The 22,287-nt window shown below is 50.0% G+C and overlaps 1 protein-coding gene across 1 annotated transcript in view; it reads right to left on the minus strand.

Annotated features, from left to right (window-relative positions):
- Positions 1-1,536: 1,536 nt before the first annotated feature.
- The window catches only part of rab13 (RAB13, member RAS oncogene family), a 31,488-nt gene continuing 10,737 nt past the window's right edge, over positions 1,537-22,287 (minus strand). The window contains exons 2-8 of the mRNA XM_080183516.1: positions 13,625-13,685; positions 12,538-12,598; positions 11,948-12,025; positions 8,350-8,439; positions 6,314-6,379; positions 5,090-5,140; positions 1,537-3,366 (exon numbers count right to left, since the gene is read on the minus strand). Coding sequence (XP_080039642.1) covers positions 3,289-3,366; positions 5,090-5,140; positions 6,314-6,379; positions 8,350-8,439; positions 11,948-12,025; positions 12,538-12,598; positions 13,625-13,685 — 485 coding nt within the window. The 3' untranslated portion in view covers positions 1,537-3,288. The remainder of the gene's footprint in view (positions 3,367-5,089; positions 5,141-6,313; positions 6,380-8,349; positions 8,440-11,947; positions 12,026-12,537; positions 12,599-13,624; positions 13,686-22,287) is intronic.

Below are 22,287 nucleotides of genomic sequence, written 5' to 3' on the forward strand. Positions count from 1 at the left end.
GGCCCTTCAAGCCTGCTCCGCCATTCATCACCATCATGGCTGATCATCCAACTCAATAGCCTAATCCTGCTTTCTCCCCACAACCTTTTGATCCCATTCACCCCCAAGTGCTATATCCAGCCGCCTCTTGAATACATTCAATGTTTTGGCATCAACTCCTTCCTGTGGGAATGAATTCCACAGGCTCACCGGGTGAAGAAATGTCTCCTCACCTCTGTCCTAAATGGTCTACCCCCAATCCTCAGACTGTGACCCCCTGGTTCGGGACTCTCCCCACCATCGGGAACATCCTTCCTGTATCTACCCTGTCTAGTCCTGTTAGAATTTTATAACTCTCTATTAGATCCCCCCCTCCTCATTCGTCTGAACTCCAGTGGAAACAACCCTAACCTGGTCAATCTCTCCTCATACATCAATCCCACTGTCCCTGGAATCAGCCTGGTAAACCTTCACTGCACTCCCTCAAGAGCAAGAACATCCTTCCTCAGAAAAGGAGACCAAAACTGCACACAATACTCTAGGTGTGGCCTCATCAAGGCCCTGTATAATTGCAACAACACATCCCTGCTCCTGTGCTCAAAACCTCTCGCAATGAAGGCCAACGTACCATTTACCTTCTTTATCACCTGCCGCACCTGCATTCTTACCTTCAGCGACTGGAGCATCCAGATCCCTCTGCACACTCCCCTCTTCCAATTTACAGCCACCCAGGTATTTATTCATTGTGAAGTTACTGTGAAAGTCCCCTAGTGGCCTCACTCCGGCGCCTGTTCAGGTTACACTGAGGGAGAATTTAGGTCAGTGAACCTAACCAGCACGTCTTTTGGACTGTGGGAGGAAACCGGAGCACCCGGAGGAAACCCACGCAGACACGGGGAGAACGTGCAGACTCCGTACAGAAGGTCCTCTGCATCCCCGCCACAGTTCGCCCTCCCACCCAACTTGGTGTCGCCTGCAAACTTTAGAAAGAACAAACAAGCATGGCAGGACAGGCTCGATGGGCCGAGTGGGCTACTCCGACCCCCATTTTGTTGTGCGCTTGGCAGTGCCAATCTCGCCGATCTATCTTAGTAACAAACGTTCCTCTCCACTCGTCTTCCAAATGCCAGCCCTCCCACCCCCCTCCATTGCTGACGGTCCGCGATTTGATAATCCTGCTTAACAAACGTTCGAGTCACAGAGGTCCATTAGTCACTGGGTCAAAGTCCATAGCAACTGCAAATCTTTTATTACAACATCATTGTACAGGGGACGCTACTGCAGCTACAAGAACGCCATGGTCCCCGACCGGAGGAGATGGATCCCCCACCCCCCAACATCCGGAAGCTTCCAACTCGCGAAACATGGGGGAGGGTGTGGGGAACCAACCCGACATAGCTGGTAGAAATCGACTGGAGAGGGAATCCCTTGACACCAAGAGTATTTCGGCAATACCTCCCTTGCCCAGGAGGGGCGCCGCCATCCCCGATTTCGTCCCCCTCTCTGCAGCTACCTCTGGCGCCCTCCGTTCGTGACACAGGGCAATGTTCAGAGCTTGGTCCCCGCCAGCCTCATCGAGCTGGCCAGCTGTGGCTAGCGTCCGCAAGATCCCAGATCGCTCTGGAGAACCTCCCTGGCTTGGTCAATCCGCAAAGTGTGCAGGATCCTCTGGGATCTGCTGCCAGCCCCATCCTGAATATTTTATTTGGGGTTGGCGGGGGACTGTGACACCTCATTGTGTGGGGGGTGGGGGGGAGTGGAAATAGATTGGGAGTGATGACTGAAACAAATAAAAATCAATTTCTCTGGAGCCACTCTCTCAATGTTAACCAATGACTCCATGGCAACTTGCATTCATGTGCATCCCATCCCATCCCATCCCCGCAACACATACAGGTGGGAAGAGGGAAATAAGTGCCTCGTTGGTCCCAATTCCCTCCTTCCAACCTTGTTTCCACACCGACTGGGACTCCGCATCGACAGGAGGGCAACTCTCAAACACACTCCTGCCAAAACATCTAAAAAGAAAACACAATACCAAAGAGAGGGAATCTCGCCCTTTCATACGCTCCCCACTGTGCAGGAGGCTGTTTGGCCCATCAAATCTGCACTGATTCTATCGCAGAGTACCATACCCATAACCCACATATTTACCTAGCTAATCCCTATCACCTGCACATCTTTGGACAATAAGGGGCAATTTCGCACAGCCAGTTCCCCTAACCCACACATCTTTGGACACTCAGGGGCAATTTAGCATGGCCAATCCACCTAACCCGCACATTCTTGGACACTCAGGGGCAATTTAGCACGGCCAATCCACCTAACCTGCACATCCTTGGACACTCAGAGGCAATTTAGCACGGCCAATCCACCTAACCTCACATCTTTGAACACTACGGGGCAATTTAGCATGGCCAATCCACCCTAACCTACACATCTTTGGACACTCAGGGGCAATTTAGCACGGCCAATCCACCTAACCTCACATCTTTGAACACTAAGGGACAATTTAGCATGGCCAATCCACCTAACCTCACATCTTTGGACACTCAGGGGCAATTTAGTACAGCCAATCCACCTAACCTGCATACCCTTTGGGCTGTGGAAGGAAACCAGAGCACCCAGAGGAAACCCACGCAGACATGGGGAGAATGTGCACTGTCGTCCGTGGCTGGAATCGAACCCGGGTCCCTGGCACTGTGAGGCAGCAGTGCCAACCCACTGTGCCGCCGTGCCTCTTGGAAAGAAAAGTCCAGAAACGGCTAATAACACAACGCCAGTTAAGGTTCTGGTAAAAGAGGCTTGAACGCTTGGGGCACCTCAGCGCAACCTCAATCTCCTCTTCCCTCCCCACTCTGTGCAAGCGTGCAGCTGAGATTCAGAACCTTCCTTGTCTGCCACCCACCCGCCTTTGCACCTCTCCCCACCGCCCCTCCACCTCCCTCCCCCAACCACGACGGCACTCAAAATACAAAGCAACAACGCTTGGAATACTGTTTCCCAGGGTCAACCTGGCCGAGTTCGCAATGAGAGAGACAGCGAAGAGGATCGTAGTCTTCTGCTGAGGAATGGCAGGGTACCTGAGCCCAGGAGGGTGGCAGGGAGGAATGAGGAAGGGGCAGGGATCGTAGCGACGTTAAACCAGGCATGTCTCCTGAAGAATCGATACGACTGCCGCTTCCCCGATAACTGACTTCAATAAATTATCCCCAAGGGAACTCCGAGGAGGTTCCACGGCCCTCTGTCAGCGGTGGTGGGTGGGTGGCTGGAAGGGGGGGTAGTTGTGTGTGCAATGTTTTAAGAGTCTTAAACTAAGGAGCACTTGGAGCTACTGCTCTTTGGCGTATTTTCCAGGGGCGTCTTGGTGCTTGGGGAGGCGTAGCCCTAGGTTTAGAGAACATAAAAGCAAGAGTTAGACCAGAAAATAACAAACACATGTGACTAAGAATTCTTTTTTTAAATCATGATCTCTGCAGTTATAAGCATCTTTTGCTTTTATTTCGTTGTTGCCAAGGTTTCTGCCTAGCTGTCCTGCTTGAATGGGGTTTTGTTTATTTTCACTCTGGGCCTAACGCACTTTCTGGGAATTTACAATCTTTTGAATTGTTCGGGGGGGAAGACGATTTGACGGGTCAGGTGACAGGAGGTCTTTTCCTTTCAGTTTGGTTCAGAGTCAGAGGCTGTCTTGGTTTTCTCTCTACATCTCTATCTGTCAGAGAGAGAGAGAGACACACACAGAGACAGGCAGAGAGAACATAAGAACTATCCAATCTGCAGGAACCACCCCAGAGTCCAGCGAATTTTGGTAAATTACCACTAGTGCATTTGCTATTTCTCCCACCATCTCTTTTAGTACCCTGGGATGCATTCCATCAGGGCCAGGAGACTTGTCAACATTACATAAGCCCCATTAACTTGCCTAACACTATCCTCTTTCATAATAATGTTAGTTTCTAGGTTCTCACCTGCCATAGTCTTCCTGTCATCAGTTTTTGGCATGTAATTTGTGTCTTCCACTGTGCAGACCGACACAAAATACCTGTTCAATGCCTCAGCCATTTTTTCATTTCCAGTTATTACATCCCCCTTCTCATCCTCTAAAGGACCAATGTTTACTTTCGCCACTCTTTTCCGTTTTATATATTTGTAGAAGCTTTTACTATCTGTTTTTATATTCTGAGCTAGTTTACTCTCATAATCCATCTTATCTTTATTGCTTTTTTTTCATGGCTTTCTGCTGACCTTTAAAGATTTCCCAATCCTCTAGGTTCCCACTAATCTTTGCCACTTTGAGACAGACACAGAGAGAGAGAGACAGACACAGAGAGAGAGAGAGAGAGAGACAGAGAGAGAGAGAGACAGAGAGAGAGACAGAGAGAGAGAGAGAGAGACAGAGAGACAGAGAGAGAGACAGAGAGAGAGACAGAGAGAGAGACAGAGAGAGAGACAGAGAGAGAGAGAGACAGAGAGAGAGAGAGACAGAGAGAGAGAGAGAGAGACAGAGAGAGAGACAGACAGACAAACAAAGAGAGACAGAGAGACAGACAGAGAGACAGAGACAGACAGAGAGAGAGAGACAGACAGAGAGAGAGAGAGACAGACAGAGAGAGAGAGAGACAGACAGAGAGAGAGAGAGACAGACAGAGAGAGAGAGAGAGACAGACAGAGGGAGAGACAGAGAGAGAGAGAGACAGACAGACAGACAGAGGGAGAGTCAGAGATTCTGCCCTTGGAGGGGCAGTAGAGAATCAACCACATTGCTGTGGCTCTGGAGTCACATGTAGGCCAGACCGGGGTAAGGACGGCAGATTTCCTTCCCTAAAGGGAACCAGATGGGTTTTTCTGACAATGGGTCATCAGTAGATTCTTAATCCCAGATTTTTTTTATTGAATTCAAATTCCACCATCTGCTATGGCGGGATTCGAACCCGGGTCCCCCAGAACATTAGCTGAGTTTCTGGATTAATGGTCTAACGATAATACCACTCAGCCATCGCCTCGCTAGGTGTAGGAAAAGCAGGAGCCGTACTTTAGGGCTCTAATGAGGGAGAGCTGTCTGCGGTGCGTTGTAACCAGAGCAAGGCAATCAGCCATGCAGTTAACTTACTGATTTTTTGCTCATCTTTGTTAATATGTCCTGGGCCAGCGCCTGAAAAGCCTGTTCGGAACAAAAAGAGGGGGTCACTTCCAGCACGTAAAAATTAGCACACAGAAACAGGAAGCAGGAGTAGGCCATTCGGCCCCTCCAGTCTGCTCTATCATGGCTGATCATCGAATCCACTATTATTTCCACCCCCCCCCCCCATACCCCTCGATCCCTTTAGCCCCAAGGGCGATATCCAATTTCTTCTTGAAATCACACAACGTTTTGGCCTCAACTACTTTCTGTGGGGGTGAATTCCACACATTCACCACCCTCTGGGTGAAGAAACTTCGTAAGAAGTCTGACAACACCGGGTTTAAGTCCAACCGATTTATTTGATAGTAAACTCACAAGCTTTCGAGGTTCCCCCCTTCGTCAGGTGAATGAAGAGTTCTGGGGAACCCCGAAAGCTTGTGAGTTTACTATCAAATAAATCGGTTGGACTTAACCCTGGTGTTGTCAGACTTCTTACGGTGTTTACCCCAGTCCAACGCCGGCATCTCTACATCATGAATAAATTTCCCCTCAGTCCCTAAAAGGTTGACCCCTTATCCTCAAACTGTGACCCCCCCCTAGTTCTGGACTCCCCCCACCATTGGGAGCATTCTTTCTGAATCTAACCCTGTTAGAATTTTATAAGTTTCTATCAGACCCCCTCTCCTAAACTCCAGTGAATATAATCCTAACCCACTCAGTCTCTCCTCATATGACAGACCTGCCACCCCAGGAATCAGCCTGGTAAACCCTCGCTGCGCTCCCTCTGTAGCAAGGAACATCCTTCCTCAGATAAGGAGACCAAGACTGCACACAATACTCCAGGTGTGGCCTCACCAACGCCCTGTACAATTGCAGCGAAACATCACCGTCCCTGTAAGTTGGCTGCGGTACTTGACAAGAGATTTGTGCTGATGTGTGTGTACGAAAATAAATTAGTTTTAAACTAACAAAGGGCGGGAGATCCGATAAAGAAAACGTATAACCATTCTGTCTTTACTGACAACTTCAGAACTTGCCCGAGAGGTCCCCAAACCGCCTACACTCCAGGTGGAAAAAGTCCCTGCCTCTCCACATCACTCAAACCATCAAGTAGCGGTAACATCCGTGGACTGCCTCCAATGCGGGATCTCTTTTGTTTAACTGAAAAAACAAAGAACGCCTCTGATCCAATCGAGACGATTGGTGACTCACCTCTTCCACATTTAAACTGGATTTAGCGCTCGTCTCGAAGAATCGGATGCCGTGGTCTTTTGCCAGCTGCAGTCAAGGGAACACAAAGTGACAAGCATTCAGGCACGTTATGGGACGTACAGGTTGGGTGCGTGCTGACGGAAGGTGCCCCTGCTTTGCTTAGACAGTGATGCGGCCACTCGGCCCATCCTGCCTGTGCTGGCTCATTGGAAGAGTGATGCAGTAACTCCCATCCTTCCCCCTAGGGAGGGGAGGTATGTGGGATCCTTCTTATGACATCTGAAGCAAGCCAGACTTCGTCTTAAGGTGTTTCTGCCTAACCACGCTAAGCCTCAAAAGATAACTTGGCCCTCAGCTGGGAATTCTGGAGTGAGCTAAGAAAGTGAAAGCATTTGAAAAAGCAGAAAGGACGAAACGGAGATTTCACAGCTGCCAATTCTTTATGCAAGTCGGAGACTGTGTGTTCCCAGCTCTTTCAATAACACACATAAAAATTCATACATTGTAGCAACAGTTATCTGTTGATTCTGTCCTGTCCAAAGTTTGGATCAAGTCTGTCTTAGGACTGGTCCCTCCCGTCTGCTGCTTCCTCTCTCTTTTCTCTCTCTAGTAAATTAGTTACCTTCACTTCTGTCCTGTTAATTTTAAATGATGCTCAATAAAAGTGGTTCAACTTGGAACCAGTGCTGTCTACGCCTATTCTAAGAAAGGAACAGACCCTATAGGGCGGCACTGTGATTAGCACCGCTGCCTCACAGCACGAGGGATCTGGGTTTGATTCCCATCTTGGGTCACTGTCTACGTGGAGTTCTCCCCGTGTCTGCAAGGGTTTCCTCCTGGTGCTCCAGTTTCCTCCCACAGTCCTAAGATGTGTAGGTTAGATGGATTGGCCATGCTAAATTGCCCCTTAGTGTCCAAAGATGTGCAGGTTAGGTGGATTGGCCATGCTAAATTGCCCCTTGGTGTTACCGAACGGGCAATGGAGTCTGTGTATTTCGAAGTTGGGATGGCAAGTGGCTTGGGGGGGGGGGGGGGGAACCTTGCAGTTGGTGGCATTCCCCATGTGTCTGCTGTACCTCCCCCCAGCTTGTCCTTCTAGAGGGTAAGAGGTGGCGGGTTTGAAAGGTGCTGTCTCGGCGAGTGGCTGCAGTGCATCTCGTAGATGGTACACTGTGAGGGGCAAGTCGGAGACTCGGGGTGAGATTCTCTGGCCTCCCAGCCGTGCGTTTCCTGCCAGTGGGAGGAGGCACCTTGTTTGCTAGCGGCGGGTTTCTCCGCTCTGGGAACACACGCAGACACGGGGGCGGGAGAATGTCAGACTCTGCGTAGGCAGTGACCCGAGGCCGGGAATCGAACCCGGGTCCCTGGCGCTGTGAGGCAGCGGTGCTAACCCACTGTGCCACCATGGGATGGGCAACAAATATTGTCCAACTTGCGATGCCCCTGTCCCATGAAAGAATTTTTAAAAATCCTTCCCTAAATCTCTATCCACACACACCCCCACCCCACTCCATCTCTCTCTCTCTCGATGTCACTTTTAAGTCTCTTTCAACCCTTCCCCTTGTCCAAGCTGTCTGTCAGCTGCCCCGATACCTCACTATTCCGCTCCATGTCTGCCAAGGTTGAAACCCGGACTTGGCGCACCACTCGTAGCCCAGCCAGGCTGCACGACCGGCCAGTCCCGACGTTACGTCACAAGCGCCGTTTCCCGCCGTTACCTTCCCGACCGCTTTGTTGGTGCGCCCCGGCAGTGCGGGCTTTGACAGGCCCGTGAAGCCTGGCAGTAACAGAGCGTTGAAACCGCGCTCCGTATTTCAGAGTGCGAATCCCACGCGGCGCAGTCTCAGGTGAAGAGATTGAACCATCGAGGGCAGTGGGGGTGGGGGGGGAATGGGGAGTGTGTGAGATCAGTTGGCGGTCATTGAGGCCCACTCCGGGGTCAGGTTGGTGTGAAGCTCTTGACCCCAGGAGGTGGACTGGCAAGACAGTGTGTTGGGTAGGGGTGGGGTAAAGGATCATCCCATCATCTGACTCACCTTCTCAGCTTTGTCCTTGGGCACTTTTCGTTTATTTTCCATGTCACATTTGTTCCCCAGTAACATTCGCTCCACAGTGGCTGAAGCGTTCTGTGAAAAGTAAAAGTATCCGTCAATGATTAGATTTGATTTATTATTGTCACAAGTATTGGGATACAGTGAAAAGTATTGTTTCTTGCGCGCTACACAGACAAAGCATACTGTTCACAGAGAAGGGAAGGAGAGGGTGCAGAATGTAGTGTTACAGTCACAGTGAGGGTGTAGAGAAAGATCAACTTAATGTGAGGTAGGTCCATTCAAAAGTCTGACAGCAGCAGGGAAGAAGCTGTTCTTGGTACCTGACCTCAGATTTTTGTACCTTTTAAATGACGGGAAAAGGTGGAAGACAGAATGTTTGGGGTGTGTGGGGTCCTTAATTATGTTGGTTGCTTTGCCAAGGCAGCTGGAAGTGTAGTCAGAGTCAACGGATGGGAGACTGGTTTGCGTGATGGGATTGGGCTACATTCACGAGCCTTTTGTAGTTCCTTGCGGTCTTGGGCACAGCAGGAGCTCAGACCAAGCTGTGATACAACCAGAAAGAATGCTTTCTATGGGGCATCTGTAAAGGTCGGTGAGAGTCATAGCGGACATGCCAAATTTCCTTAGTCTTCTGAGAACATAGAGGCCCCCCCCCCACCCCACCCTTTGTCCTTCTAGAGAGTAAGAGGTGACAGGTTTGGAAGGTGCTGTCTTGGCAAGTCACTGCAGTGCATCTTGTAGATAGTACACTGTGAAGGCAAGTCGGAGACTCAGGGTGAGATTCTCTGGCCTCCCAGCCGTGCGTTTCCTGCCAGTGGGAGGAGGCACCTTGTTTGCTAGCGGCGGGTTTCTCCGGTCTGGGAACACACACAGACACGGGGGCGGGAGAATGTCAGACTCTGCTTTCTTAACTATAGTGTCGGCGTGGTGTGGGGGAACCAGGACAGGTTGTTGGTGACCTGGACACCTAAAAACCTGAATCCTCGACCCTTTCTACTTTGTCCCCGTTGATATAGACAGGGACGTGTTCTCCTTTACACTTCCTGAAGTTGATGACAATCTCCTTTATTTGTTGACATTGAGGGAGAGATTATCATCGCACCAATGGAAGCAGAGAAATGGGTGCGGCAAGCAGTGAGGAAGGCCAATGGCATGTTGAATTTTATCTTAACCGATAGAGGGAGCGCAGCAAAGGTTTACCAGACTGATTCCTGGAATGGCAGGTCTGTCTTATGAGGAGAGACTGAGTGGATTAGGATTATATTCACTGGAGTTTAGACGAGCGAGAGGGGATCTCATAGAAACTTATAAAATTCTAACAAGGTTAGATAGGATAGGTTCACAAAGAATGTTCCCGATGGTGGGGGGAGTCCAAAACTAGGGGGTTATAGTTTGAGGATAAGGGGTAAATCTTTGAGGACTGAGGTGAAGAGAAGTTTCTTCACCCAGGGGGTGGTGAATGTGTGGAATTCACTCCCACAGAAAGAAGTTGAGGCCAAAATGTTGTGTGATTCCAGGAAGAAATTACACAACACCGGGTTAAAGTCCGACAGGTTTATTTGGAATCACCAGCTTTCGGAGCACTGCCCCTTCAGCAGGTGATGAAGGGTCAGTGCTTCGAAAGCTTGTGCTACCAGATAAACCTGTTGGACTTTAACCTGGTGTTGTGAGACTTCTTACTGCGCCCACCCCAGTCCAACGGAGGCATCTCCACATCAAGAAGAAATTAGATACAGCTTTCTGGGGCTAAAGGGATCGAGGGATATGGAGGGGATCAGGATACTGAATTCGATGATCAGCCATGATCAAAATGAATGGTGAGCAGGCTCGAAGGGCCGAATGGCCTATTCCTGCTTCTAGTTTCTATGTATAGGCCGTTCTACACCAGGAATGCCTGAACCAATTTGAGCACAGCAAGCTCCCACACAGTATCACGGTTGCACAGTGGTTAGCACTGCTGCCTCACAGCTCCAGAGACCCAGGTTCGATTCCTGGCTTGGGTCACCGTCTGTGCGTTCTCCCCGTGTCTGCGTGGGTTTTGTCCGGGTGCTCTTGTTTCCTCCCACAGTCCCGAAGAGTTACAGGTCAGGTGGACTGGCCATGATAAATTGCCCCATAGAGAGGGAGAGAGAGAGAGAGAGACAAAGGCAGAGACGGAGAGAGAGACAGAGACAGAGACGGGGGCTGAGAAAGGGAGAAGACGGCTAGCTATGCATGGGGCTATGGAATTAGGGCCTGGGTGGGATTGAGGTCAGTGCAGACTCGATGGGCTGAATGGCCCGCTTCTGCACTGTGGGGATTCTACGATTTAATGAGATCACCTTTTCAGGATCAACCGGTGGCCAAGCCACTTATTAAGACCTTTGCTCTTCACTGACATGGTGGGTCCACGGTCTTCTGCAGCCAGCTGAGCAGGGGCAGAAGGGTTAACGACCAGGCATCCTCTGACAGTGCGGTACTCCCTCAGCACTGCACAGGAAGGTCGGCCCGGTTACATGTTCGGACCTCTGGAGTGGAACTGTCGTATGAGGAACGGGTTGAGGACTCTGGGTCTGTACTCGTTGGAGTTTAGAAGGATGGGGGGGGGGGGGGGGGGATCTTATTGAAACTTACAGGATACTGCGAGGCCCTGGATAGAGTGGACGTGGAGGGGATGTTTCCACTAGTAGGAAAAACTAGAACCAGAGGGCACAACCTCAGGCTAAAGGAACAATCCTTTAAAACAGAGATGAGGAGGAATTTCTTCAGCCAGAGAGTGGGGAATCTGTGGAACTCTTTGCCGCAGAGGAGGTCGGGTCACTGAGTGTCTTTAAGACAGAGATAGATAGGTTCTTGATAAATAAGGAGATCAGGGGATATGGTAAAAAGGCAGGAGAATGGGGGATGAGAAAAATATCAGCCATGATTGAATGGGGGAGCAGACACAATGGGCCGAGTGGCCTAATTCTGCTCCTATATCTAATGGAATCCACACAGTGGAACACTGTTCTGGTCACTCTATTATAGGAAGGATATTATTAAACTAGAAAGAGTGCAGAAAAGATGCTTCCGGGACTTGATGGTTTGAGTTATAAGGAGAGGCTGGATAGACTGGGACTTTTTACTCTGGAACGTAGGAGGCTGAGAGGTGATCTTATAGAGGTCTATAAAATAATGGGGGGCACAGATCAGCGAGATAGTCAATATCTTTTCCCCAAAGGTAGGGGAGTCTAAAACTAGAGGGCATAGGTTTAAGGTGAGAGGAGAGAGGGTCCAGAGGGGCAATGTTTCACACACAGAGGGTGGGTGTGTGTTTGGAACGAGCTGCCAAAGGCAGTAGTAGAGGCGGGTACAATTTTGTCTTTTAAGAAGTGTTTAGACAGTTACATGGGTATAGAGGGATACGGGCCAAATGCGAGCAATTGGGACGAGCTTAGGGGTTTTAAAAAAAGGGGTGGCATGGACAAGCTGGGCCGAAGGGCCTGTTTCCGTGCTGTAAACCTCTACGAGTCTATGATTGTGCTGCTTTGCTTCCCGGCAGCCAGGGCATTGCAGCCAGGAACAGATTCTGATTGGACTTGTGTGGGGATATCGATCTCACCTCTTTAATGCTTTTCATCCAGTTCTGTATGTTCTCAAAGGATTTCTCATCAGTGATATCATAAACCAGTATTATCCCCTGAAAAGAAACAGAGAGAGAGAAAGACGGGTGTTTAAACTGCACGCAGTCATTTTTCAGGAATGTCTCAATGTGGTTCACACATGGTGAATAGCTGTGCAGTTTAGTGACTGCTGACACTGCAGCCACTGGGCATACTGAGAGTCAGAGACAGAGGCACACAGAGACACGGGGGCAGAGACGGGGAGGTGGAGAGGGGGATGGGAAGACGGGCAAGGGGAAACGGAGAGAGAGATACAAAGAGAAAGAAAGACAATGAATAAAAATATTGAGAGAGAGAATGAGGATAAAAACAGGAATGGGGAGGGTGAGGGGGGGAATGGGGAGGGTGAGGGAATGGGTGGTGGGGTAGAGGGGAGCAGAGAGAGAGAGAGAGCACACGAGAGAGAATGGGAAAGAGGGAGACAGCGGTGAGCAGAAACAGGGAGAGAGAAGAGCAGAGTGAACAAGACAATAAACAATAACTAAGGTCATCAAAGGGGAAGTGAGAGGAAGACAAAGCAACTCCCTACCATCGCTCCTCTGTAATAGGCGGTTGTGATTGTTTTAAATCGCTCCTGTCCGGCTGTATCCCTGTGAAGAGAATGAAGAGAAATTGTTACCAGGAGACGGGAACATCGCTTCTCGGAGCGAGCCCCGGACTGGGATGTTAACTGCAGCCAGAGGGAGCGCCATGACTCCAATCACTCCAATACATGCATTTGTTCCCTCCCATCTCTCCTCCAGTCCCCTACACCCCCTTCCTACCTCTGTAACTCCCTCCAGCCTCTACACCCCCTCCCAATCTCTGTGACCTCCTCCAGCCCCCTAAACCCCCTCCCTATCTCTGTAACCTCCTCCACTCCCTACACCCCCTCCCTATCTCTGTAACCTCCTCCAGCCCCCTAAACCCCCTCCCTATCTCTGTAACCTCCTCCAGCCCCTACAACCCTCCAAGATCTCTGCGCTCCTCCAATTCCGGCCTCTTGCGCATCTCCCGATTCCCATCGCTCCGCCATTGGTGCCTTCAGTTGGGGTGGGGGGGGGGGTGCCTAAACTCTGAAATTCCCTCCATAAACCTGATTTTGATTTGATTTATTATTGTCACATGTATTGGGTTACAGTGAAAAGTATTGTTTCTTGCACGGTATACAGACAAAGCACAGTGTTCATAAAAGGAGAGAGTGCAGAATGTAGTCATAGCTAGGGTGTAGAGAAAGATCAACTTAATGCGAGGTAGGTCCATTCGAAAGTCTGACAGCAGCAGGGAAGAAGCTGTTCTTGAGTAGGTCGGTACGTGACCTCAGACTTTTGTATCTTTTTCCTGATGGAAGAAGGTGGAAGAGAGAATGTCCGGGGTGCGTGGGTCCTTGATTATGCCGGCTGCTTTTCCCCGAGGCAGCGGGAAGTGTAGACAGAATCAGTGGATGGGAGGTTGGTTTGTGTGATGGCACTGGGTTACATTTATGACCTCTCTCTCTTCCTCATGCATCTCTCTCTCCTTCAAGGACCCTGAGATGCCAATGGACAATCATGCGTCCAACTCCTTCAGCTACCAGGGCTTCAACTCAACTTATCACCCGCCCCTTCGGATGGTGGCCACAGGGATTCAATACTCACCAGACTTGCAGTTTGATTTTCTTTCCTCCGACATTCACAGTTTTGATTTTAAAGTCGATACCTGGGGAGGTAAAAGGAAAAATTTTTTAATTATAGGCTCAAGGAAGAGAGGGAGACCCGAGGCTGGGAACCACCAAACAGACACAACAGGACTGGTAAAAGACAATCACTCCCAGCATAGGATCACCCAGTCCCTACAGTGCAGAAGTCTCCACCAACTCTCTCATCCTATCCCAACACATTTACCATGGCCAATCCACACAACCTATGCGTTTTTGGATGTTAAGGGACGAATTGGATTTGCCATTGTAAATTGCCCCTTGGTGTCCAAAGATGTGCGGGTTAGGGTGGATTGGCCATGCTAAATTGTCCCTTAGTGTCCAAAGATATGCCGGTTCAGGGGATTGGCCATGCTAAGTTGCCCCTTAGTGTCCCAAAATGTGTAGGTTGGGTGGATTGGCCATGTTAAATTGCCCCCTTAGTGTCCAAAGATGTGCGGGTTAGGTGGATTGGCCATGCTAAATGTTCATGAAATGCTTAGGGAATTGGGCCTGGAGTAGGTACTCTGTCTTAGAGCGTCATTGCAGATTCAATGGGCCGAATGGCCTCTTCTGCACTGTAAGGATTCTAGGCACCTGAAAATGATTAATTTATCCTGATTTTCTGTTTCCTGTCAGATTAGCCAATCCATGCTATTGCCCCAGAACCATAAACTCTTGTGTATTATCTTTCACATGGCATCAGACCCAAAGCCTTTTGGAAATCCAAAGACACCATAAGAACTGGGAGTAGAGAATTCCACAGATTCACATCCCTTTGTGTGAAGAAGTTCCTCCTCAACTCAGTCCTAAATCTGCTCCCCCTTATTTTGAGGCCATGCCCCCTAGTTCTAGTTTCACCCGCCAGTGGAAACAACTTCCCTGCTTCTATCTTATCTATTCCCTTCATAATCTTATATGTTTCTATAAGATCTCCCCTCATTCTTCTGAATTCCAATGAATACAGCTCCAGTCTACTCAGTCTCTCCTCATAAGCCAATGCTCTTAACTCCAGAATCAACCTAGTGAATCTCCTCTGCACCCCCCTCCAGTGCCAGTATATCCTTTCACGAGTAAGGAGACCAAAACTGTACACAGTACTCCAGGTCTGGCCTCACAGAGTTTGATACAACTGCAACATAACCTCGCTGTTTTTAAACTCCATCCCTCTGGCAATGAAGGGCATAATTTACTTTGCCATCTTATGGGTGGCACAGCAGTTGGCACTGCTCTCTCACAGTGCCAGGGACCCGATTCGATTCCCAGCTTGGGTCACTGTGTGGAGTCTGCACGTTCTCCCCGTGTCTGCGTGGGTTTCCTCCAGGTGCTCCGGTTTCATCCCACAGTCCGAAAGACGTGCTGGTTAGGGTGAATTAGCCGTGCTAAATTCTCCCTCAGTGTTACCTGAACAGGAGTGTGGCGGCTAGGAGATTTTCACAGTAACTTCATTGCACTGTTAATGTAAGCCTTACTTGTGACACTAATAAAGTTAAAACTTTAAACTGCCATGTCGGAAACCTTCGCCCACAGGGTGTTGTTCTTTCTCTCAATGAGTAAACATGCTGGTTCCCAGCAACTCCAGATCAAAGTACAGAAAGGGAATCTGTTCCAAAGCACATTATTCACCCAGGACAGCTGGACTGCGCAGTGATTTCAGGCAGAGGCCTACATGGGACCTTATTAGTCGGAGGTGTCTCAAACACTCTCGTGCAGACGTAATTACTGTGGACGAAGATCACCACCACCCTGCGCTCCCATGAATAATAATTAACTTCTCCCCTTCCAGGTGCTCACAGTAGGACCATCCCTTTACTCCACAGAATCCCAACAGTGCAAGGGGAGGCTGCTCGGCCCACTGCGTCTGCAACAGCTCTCTGACAGAGAATCCCACCCTGGGCCTCCCCTCCGCTAGTCCCCAGGACCCTGCACATTTACCATGGTGAATCCACCAAACCCGCACATCTTTGGACACTAAGAAGCAATTTAGCATGGCCAATCCACCGAACCTGCACATCTTTGGACACCAAAGGACAGTTTAGCATGGCCAATCCACCTAACCTGCACATCTTTGGACACTAAGGGGCAATTTAGCATGGCCAATCCACGTATCCTGCACATCTTTGGACACTAAGGGGCCAATCTACCTAAGGTAGAGTTCTAATTCCAGATTTTTACTGAATTCAGATTGCAGTAGCGATGGGCTGTGGTGGGATTTGAACCCAGGTCCCCAGGACATCCGGATTACTAGTCGAGCGACAATACCACTGCACCACCCCCTCCTCTTTCTAACGAGCAGCAGTGAATCAAGGCTGTATACTGTGCTAAGCTCATTGTCCGTCCCTGTGCCAAAGGTGACGCATTCCCCCCTGTATCCCAATTGGGAACCCCAGATGTGGGGAGACTGGACATCACGACTCTCCCAGGATGTTGGTCCCATCAAGTCGTGTCTTGGTTGGGAATCAGGGCAGAGGGAGTCACGGTCTTTCAGCTCTGAGGAAGAGAGAGAGAGAGAGAGAGACTAAACTATGCCCGCCTGGTCATGTTCTGGGAGCATGCCTGACTGCCGTTGCAGGAATCTCTCGATAAACACGTCTCCCCAGTGCACCCGCCCTGTCGATAACATCAGCCAACAGTCGGCCAAGCAGAAAGTTCAACATCATTACCACCGCTCCGGGCTAATTCAGATCCGCACTCTCAAACTGGGTCAGCGTGATTGTGAGGTAGACTTTTTTTTTAAACTGTGAATTTTTCATCCACTCCTCCGCCTGCCAATCATTCAGCCTTTGATTCAATGGTGGGAGGGGGGTTGTGTTACACTGTGGAGTAAAGTATAGTCAAGTGGAGCACTCCATAAAATCCCGACAGTAATGCAGGCAGTCATTCCTCCCTCCTCCGCCCACAGGCCCACACCCCTGCCCTATCCTTTTAATCCTGTGCATCTATGATCGCCAATCCACCCAATCTACACATCTTTGGACATTAAAGGGCAATTTATCACGACCAATCCACCTAACCTACACATCTTTGGACACCAAGGGGTAATTTAGCATGGCCAATCCACCTAACCTGCACATCTTTGGACACTAAGAGGCAATTTAGCATGGCCAATCCACCTAACCTACACATCTTTGGACACCAAGGGGGAATTTGGCATGGCCAATCCACCTAACCTGCACATCTTTGGACACTAAGGGGCAATTTAGCATGGCCAATCCACCCTAACCTACACATCTTTGGACACTAAGGGGTAATTTAGCATGGCCAATCCACCTAACCTGCACATCTTTGGACACTAAGAGGCAATTTAGCATGGCCAATCCACCTAACCTACACATCTTTGGACACCAAGGGGTAATTTAGCATGGCCAATCCACCTAACCTACACATCTTCGAACATTAAGGGGCAATTTAGCACAGCTAATCCCCCTAACCTGCATATCTCTGGACACTAAGAGGCAATTTTGCATCGTCAATCCGTCTAATCTGCACATTTTTGGAGTGTGGAAGGAAACTGGAGCACCTGCAGGAAACCCACGTAGACATGAGGAGAATGTGTAGACTCCGCCGAGAGTGACCCGAGCCAGGAATCAAACCCGGGTCCCTGGCGCTGTGAGGCAGTGCTAACTGCTCTGCGTCCCCCCCCTTGACTTGTTCAAGTCTCACCACTCTCCATCCCCCCCTCAACCCAGTGTGCCGGCTGTCCCAGATTTACAGTCCTTTTTATCTAAAAATGAAAAGATCAAACGGTCCTTTATAGTCCTTCTAACACTAGAGGGGAGATGGGGGCAGTGTAAAAAAAAATTGTAGGCAAACTAACTAAAATATCCTTAGCAGGGGGTGATGGTGCAAACTGTCCTCTGCGGTTGGAGAGCAGACATGGAGAGCCTGGTTGCAAATGTAGCCACAATAGAGAGGCAGGCAGCTAGGTCACTGGCTCCCTTAGCCGTCCACTGTCTGAACTGGTTGATGGCTAGGTGCTTGAGCAGGCAGGCAAGAGGATCCAGTTACCTCCTTGCCCCCCTCCCCGCCCCCCCAACCCTTTTCCCTCCACATCTGGTGGTCCCTATTCATATGAACACAGAGAGAATTAAGACCCCCGCCGCCTCCTCCCCCCCCCCCCCCCCCCCCCCCGTCATCTGTTTCTCTTAACCATAATAATGTAAATCGACAAAACATTGACCAAAAAGTACTGAAGATTATTGGCTATTAAGAGGTACAGGAGAGTCACAAAGGGCCGAAGGACCCACAGCACGCTGGGGCAAAATGTGCAGTAACTCACGACAGATGGGCTCCCACTCGGGAGACTTGAGCACGATCTTCTGACTCAGAGGCGTGGGTGCCAAGCCTGGAACGTGGCTGAAAGCCAATCTAACATTTTTCAAAAAATATACAACTGCCGACTAGAATCACACAATCCCTACAGCGCAGAAAGAGGCCATTCAGCCCACCAAACCTGCCTCAACAACAATCCCTTCCGGGCCCTATATCCGTAACCTCAAATATTACCCTGCTAATCCCCTGACACTAAGGGACAATTTAGCATGGCCAATCCCCCTAACCTGCACATCTTTGGACATTAAGGGGCAATTTAGCATGGCCAATCCCCCTAATCTACACATCTTTAGACATTGAGGGGCAATTTAGCATGGCCAATCCACCCTAACCTGCATGAGAGGAAACCATGCAGACATGGGGCAGGGGGTGTAAACTCCACACAGACAGTGATCCGAGGCCGGGAATTTATCCAGGTCTCCAGCGCTGAGAGACAGCAGTGCTAACCACTGTGCCACCGCGCCATCCAAACATCTCACCACAGGGCATCACTGGGCTGAGACCCAGCCCTAAATTGCCCTTCGAGCAGGTGGTGGGTGAGCCGCATTCTTGAACCCAGCGCAGTTCCCATGTGGTGTTGTGGTGTTGATACACACACCGTGCTCTAGGGAGGGGCTCCAGTGTTCTGGCTCCAGCAACAGTGAAGGGGCAGGACCGCAAGGAACTACAAAAGGGTGGTGAATGTAGCCCCAATCCATCACGCAAACCAGCCTCCCATCCATTGACTCTGTCTACACTTCCCGCTGCCTCGGGGAAAAGCAGCCGGCATAATCAAGGACCCCCCACGCACCCCAGAAATTCTCTCTTCCACCTTCTTCCGTCGGGAAAAAGATACAAAAGTCTGAGGTCCCGTACTGACCAACTCAAGAACAGCTTCTTCCCTGCTGCTGTCAGACTTTTGAATGGACCTACCTCGCATTAAGTTGATCTTTCTCTACACCCTCGCTGTGACTGTAACACTACATTCTGCACCCTTTCCTTTCCTTCTCTATGAACGGTATGCTTTGTCTGTATAGCGTGCAAGAAACAATACTTTTCACTGTATCCCAATACACATGACAATAATAAATCGAATCAAAACAATTTATGGTGGAAAATGTTACTTAGCACAGTGGCAGCATAGCGGGCAGAGGGGAAATAGAATGAACAAGTGACGTGGCCTTTGGAAGTGGTTTGAGGAAAGGACATAGAGATCTGTCTCCTCATACTTTTCCTTGGCAGACGCCAACCTGAGTTTAACTGGATTATGTGGCGAAATGTCAGTAAACGCTATGGCAAAGTATAAGCAGACGAGAATAAGCTTGCAAATTGGGCACATAATTCCCATAGAGGTCAAAGTGGCATATTTTGGCAGAAAGTTAAAAGGGGAAGACAGGTGAAAAGGAACATCACCAGCACTTAACTATTCCCATCTCAAAGACACATTGTAGTTTCTAGTTTTAAGCTTATTTATTAGTGTTACGAGAAGGCTGACATTAACACCACAATGAAGTTACTGTGAAAACCGCCCTAGTCTCCACACTCCTGTTCGGGTACACTGAGGGAGAATTTAGCACGGCCAATGCATCCTAACCAGCACGTCTTTCTGACTGTGAGGGTCAGCGCCTTCGGGGGCCGTGTCCCAGCGAGGGTCAGCGCCTTCGGGGGCCGTGAGCCAGCGAGGGTCAGCGCCTTCGGGGGCCGTGAGCCAGCGAGGGTCAGCGCCTTCGGGGGCCGTGAGCCAGCGAGGGTCAGCGCCTTCGGGGGCCGTGTCCCAGCGAGGGTCAGCGCCTTCGGGGGCCGTGTCCCAGCGAGGGTCAGCGCCTTCGGGGGCCGTGTCCCAGCGAGGGTCAGCGCCTTCGGGGGCCGTGTCCCAGCGAGGGTCAGCGCCTTCGGGGGCCGTGAGCCAGCGAGGGTCAGCGCCTTCGGGGGCCATGTCCCAGCGAGGGTCAGCGCCTTCGGGGGCCGTGTCCCAGCGAGAGACGGTGCTCTCAGGGATTGAGTTCCTGCTGTTAGACAGGGTAACCATGAATGCTGAGGCTATTTTTAATTACATGAATTGTAATGCCAGGACACATACCGACGCAGCAATGTGGTGTACAGATGCCGCTTTAGATGTACAAGTAGAAATACTCTATTCTGGCCTTTCAAACCATTCTTCAACTTGCAAATTGACATGGGGGTCCCTATACCCCCTCCCTATCTCTGTAACCTCCCCCATCCCCTACACCCCCTCCCTATCTCTGTAAGCACCTCCAGCCGCTACACCCCCTCCCTAACTCTAACCTCTTCCAGCTCATATACCCCTCTCCCTATCCCCGTAACTTCCGCCAACCCTAAAACCCTATCTCTGTGCTGTTCCTGTGTCCCTGGGGGACAGTGTAGAGGGAGCTTTACTCTGTATCTAACCCCATGCTGTATCTGTCCTGGGAGTGTCTGATGCGCGACAGTTTAAGACGCAGTTTTACCGTGTAATCTTTGCAGGCAATGATTTCGAAACAATTGTGATGTAGGGAACACAAAGCACCAAGAACTCTGTGTCCATCAGAGAACAATGCAGCCATCCTTCAACACTCGCACTGGGAGTGTGGGATGCACCATAGAAAACATCCTTTCCAGATGTATCACAGCTTGGTATGGGCTCCTGTTCTGCCTAAGAGCGCAAGAAACTACAAAGGGTTGTAAACGTAGCCCAGTCCCATCATGCAAACCAGCCTCCCATCCACTGACTCTGTCTAGACTTCCCACTGCCTCGGGGAAAAGCAGCCAGGATTATCAAGGATTCCCACGCACCCCGGACATTCTCTCTTCCACCTTCTTCCATCGGGAAAAAGGTACAAAGGTCTGAGGTCACGTACCGACCGACTCAAGAACAGCTTCTTCCCTGCTGCCATCAGACCTTTGAATGGATCTACCATCTAAAATCCCTATAGTGCAGAAGGAGGCTGTTTGGCCCATCGGGTCTGCACCAACCATAACTTCATGCATTTACCCTGCTACTCCTCCTGACACTAAAGGGGCAATTCAGCACAGGCAATCCACCTAACCTTCACATCTTTGGACTGTGGGAGGAAACCCACGCGGACATGGAGAGAACATGCAAACTCCACACAAAGAATGACCCAAAACGGGATTGAACCAGGGTCCCGAGAGGCAGCAGTGCTAACCCACTGTGCCATCATGCCATCCCAAAGTTAACCTTTCTCTACACTCTAGCTATGACTGTGGCACTACATTCTGCACCCTCTCCTTTCCTTCTCCTCTGTGTACTCTATGAACTTTGTCTGTACAGCACGCAAGAAACAATACTTTTCACTGTATCCCAATACATGTGACAATAATAAATCAAATCTATGCACTCGATAAACAGTATGCTTTGTCTGTATAGGGCGCAAGAAACAATACTTTTCACTGTGTCCCAATACACGTGACAATAATAAATCAAATTAAATTAAATTCGGAAATGCAGCCTGGCAGGGTTGGGATCAGAGTAGCAGCCTGATTTCTTTTTGGAGTTTATTATTAGTATTAACACTGCAATGAAATTACTGTGAAAATCCCCTAGTTGCCACACTCTGGCGCCTGTTCGGGTACACGAGGGAGAATTTAGCATGGCCAATGCACCCTAACCAGCACATTTTTCAGACTGTGAGAGGAAACCAGAGCACCCGGAGGAAACCCACGCACACACAGAGAGAACGTGCAGACTCCACACAGATGGTGACCCGAGCCGGGAATCGAACCCGGGTCCCTGGCGCTGTGAGGCAGCCAAGCTAACCACCGTGTTGCCCCGTTTTGTACCTAGGTTTTGTCTATATAGCGCGCAAGAAACAATACTTTTCACTGCATCCCAACACATGTGGGTCAACACGTGGCACAGTAGTTAGCACCGCTGCCATACAGCTCCAGGGACCTGGGTTCGATTCTCGTTCTGAATCACTGCCTGTATGGAGTTTGCACGTTCTCCGCACTGTGTCTGCGTGGAGTTTCCTCCGGGTGCTCCGGTTTCCTCCCACAGTCCAAAGATGTGCAGGTTAGGTAGATTGGCCATGCTAAATTGCCCCTTAGTGTCCAAAGACATGCTGGTTAAGTGCCTTGGCCAGGCTAAGTTGCCCCTTACTGTCCCAGGATGCGTTGGTTAGAGGGATTAGTGGGGTGAATATGTGACGTTATGGGAATAGGACTTGGGTGGGATTGTGGTCGGTATAGACTCGATGGGCTGAATGGCCTCCTTCTGCTCTGTAGAGTGTCTATGTGACAATAATAAATCAAACCAAGTTCACAAACATGGCCTGGTGGGGTTGGGAGAAGCCT

The sequence above is a fragment of the Carcharhinus amblyrhynchos genome, unplaced genomic scaffold, assembly GCF_965287045.1.
Source record: "Carcharhinus amblyrhynchos unplaced genomic scaffold, sCarAmb.v2.hapA chromosome_319, whole genome shotgun sequence".
Classification (NCBI taxonomy): domain Eukaryota; kingdom Metazoa; phylum Chordata; class Chondrichthyes; order Carcharhiniformes; family Carcharhinidae; genus Carcharhinus; species Carcharhinus amblyrhynchos.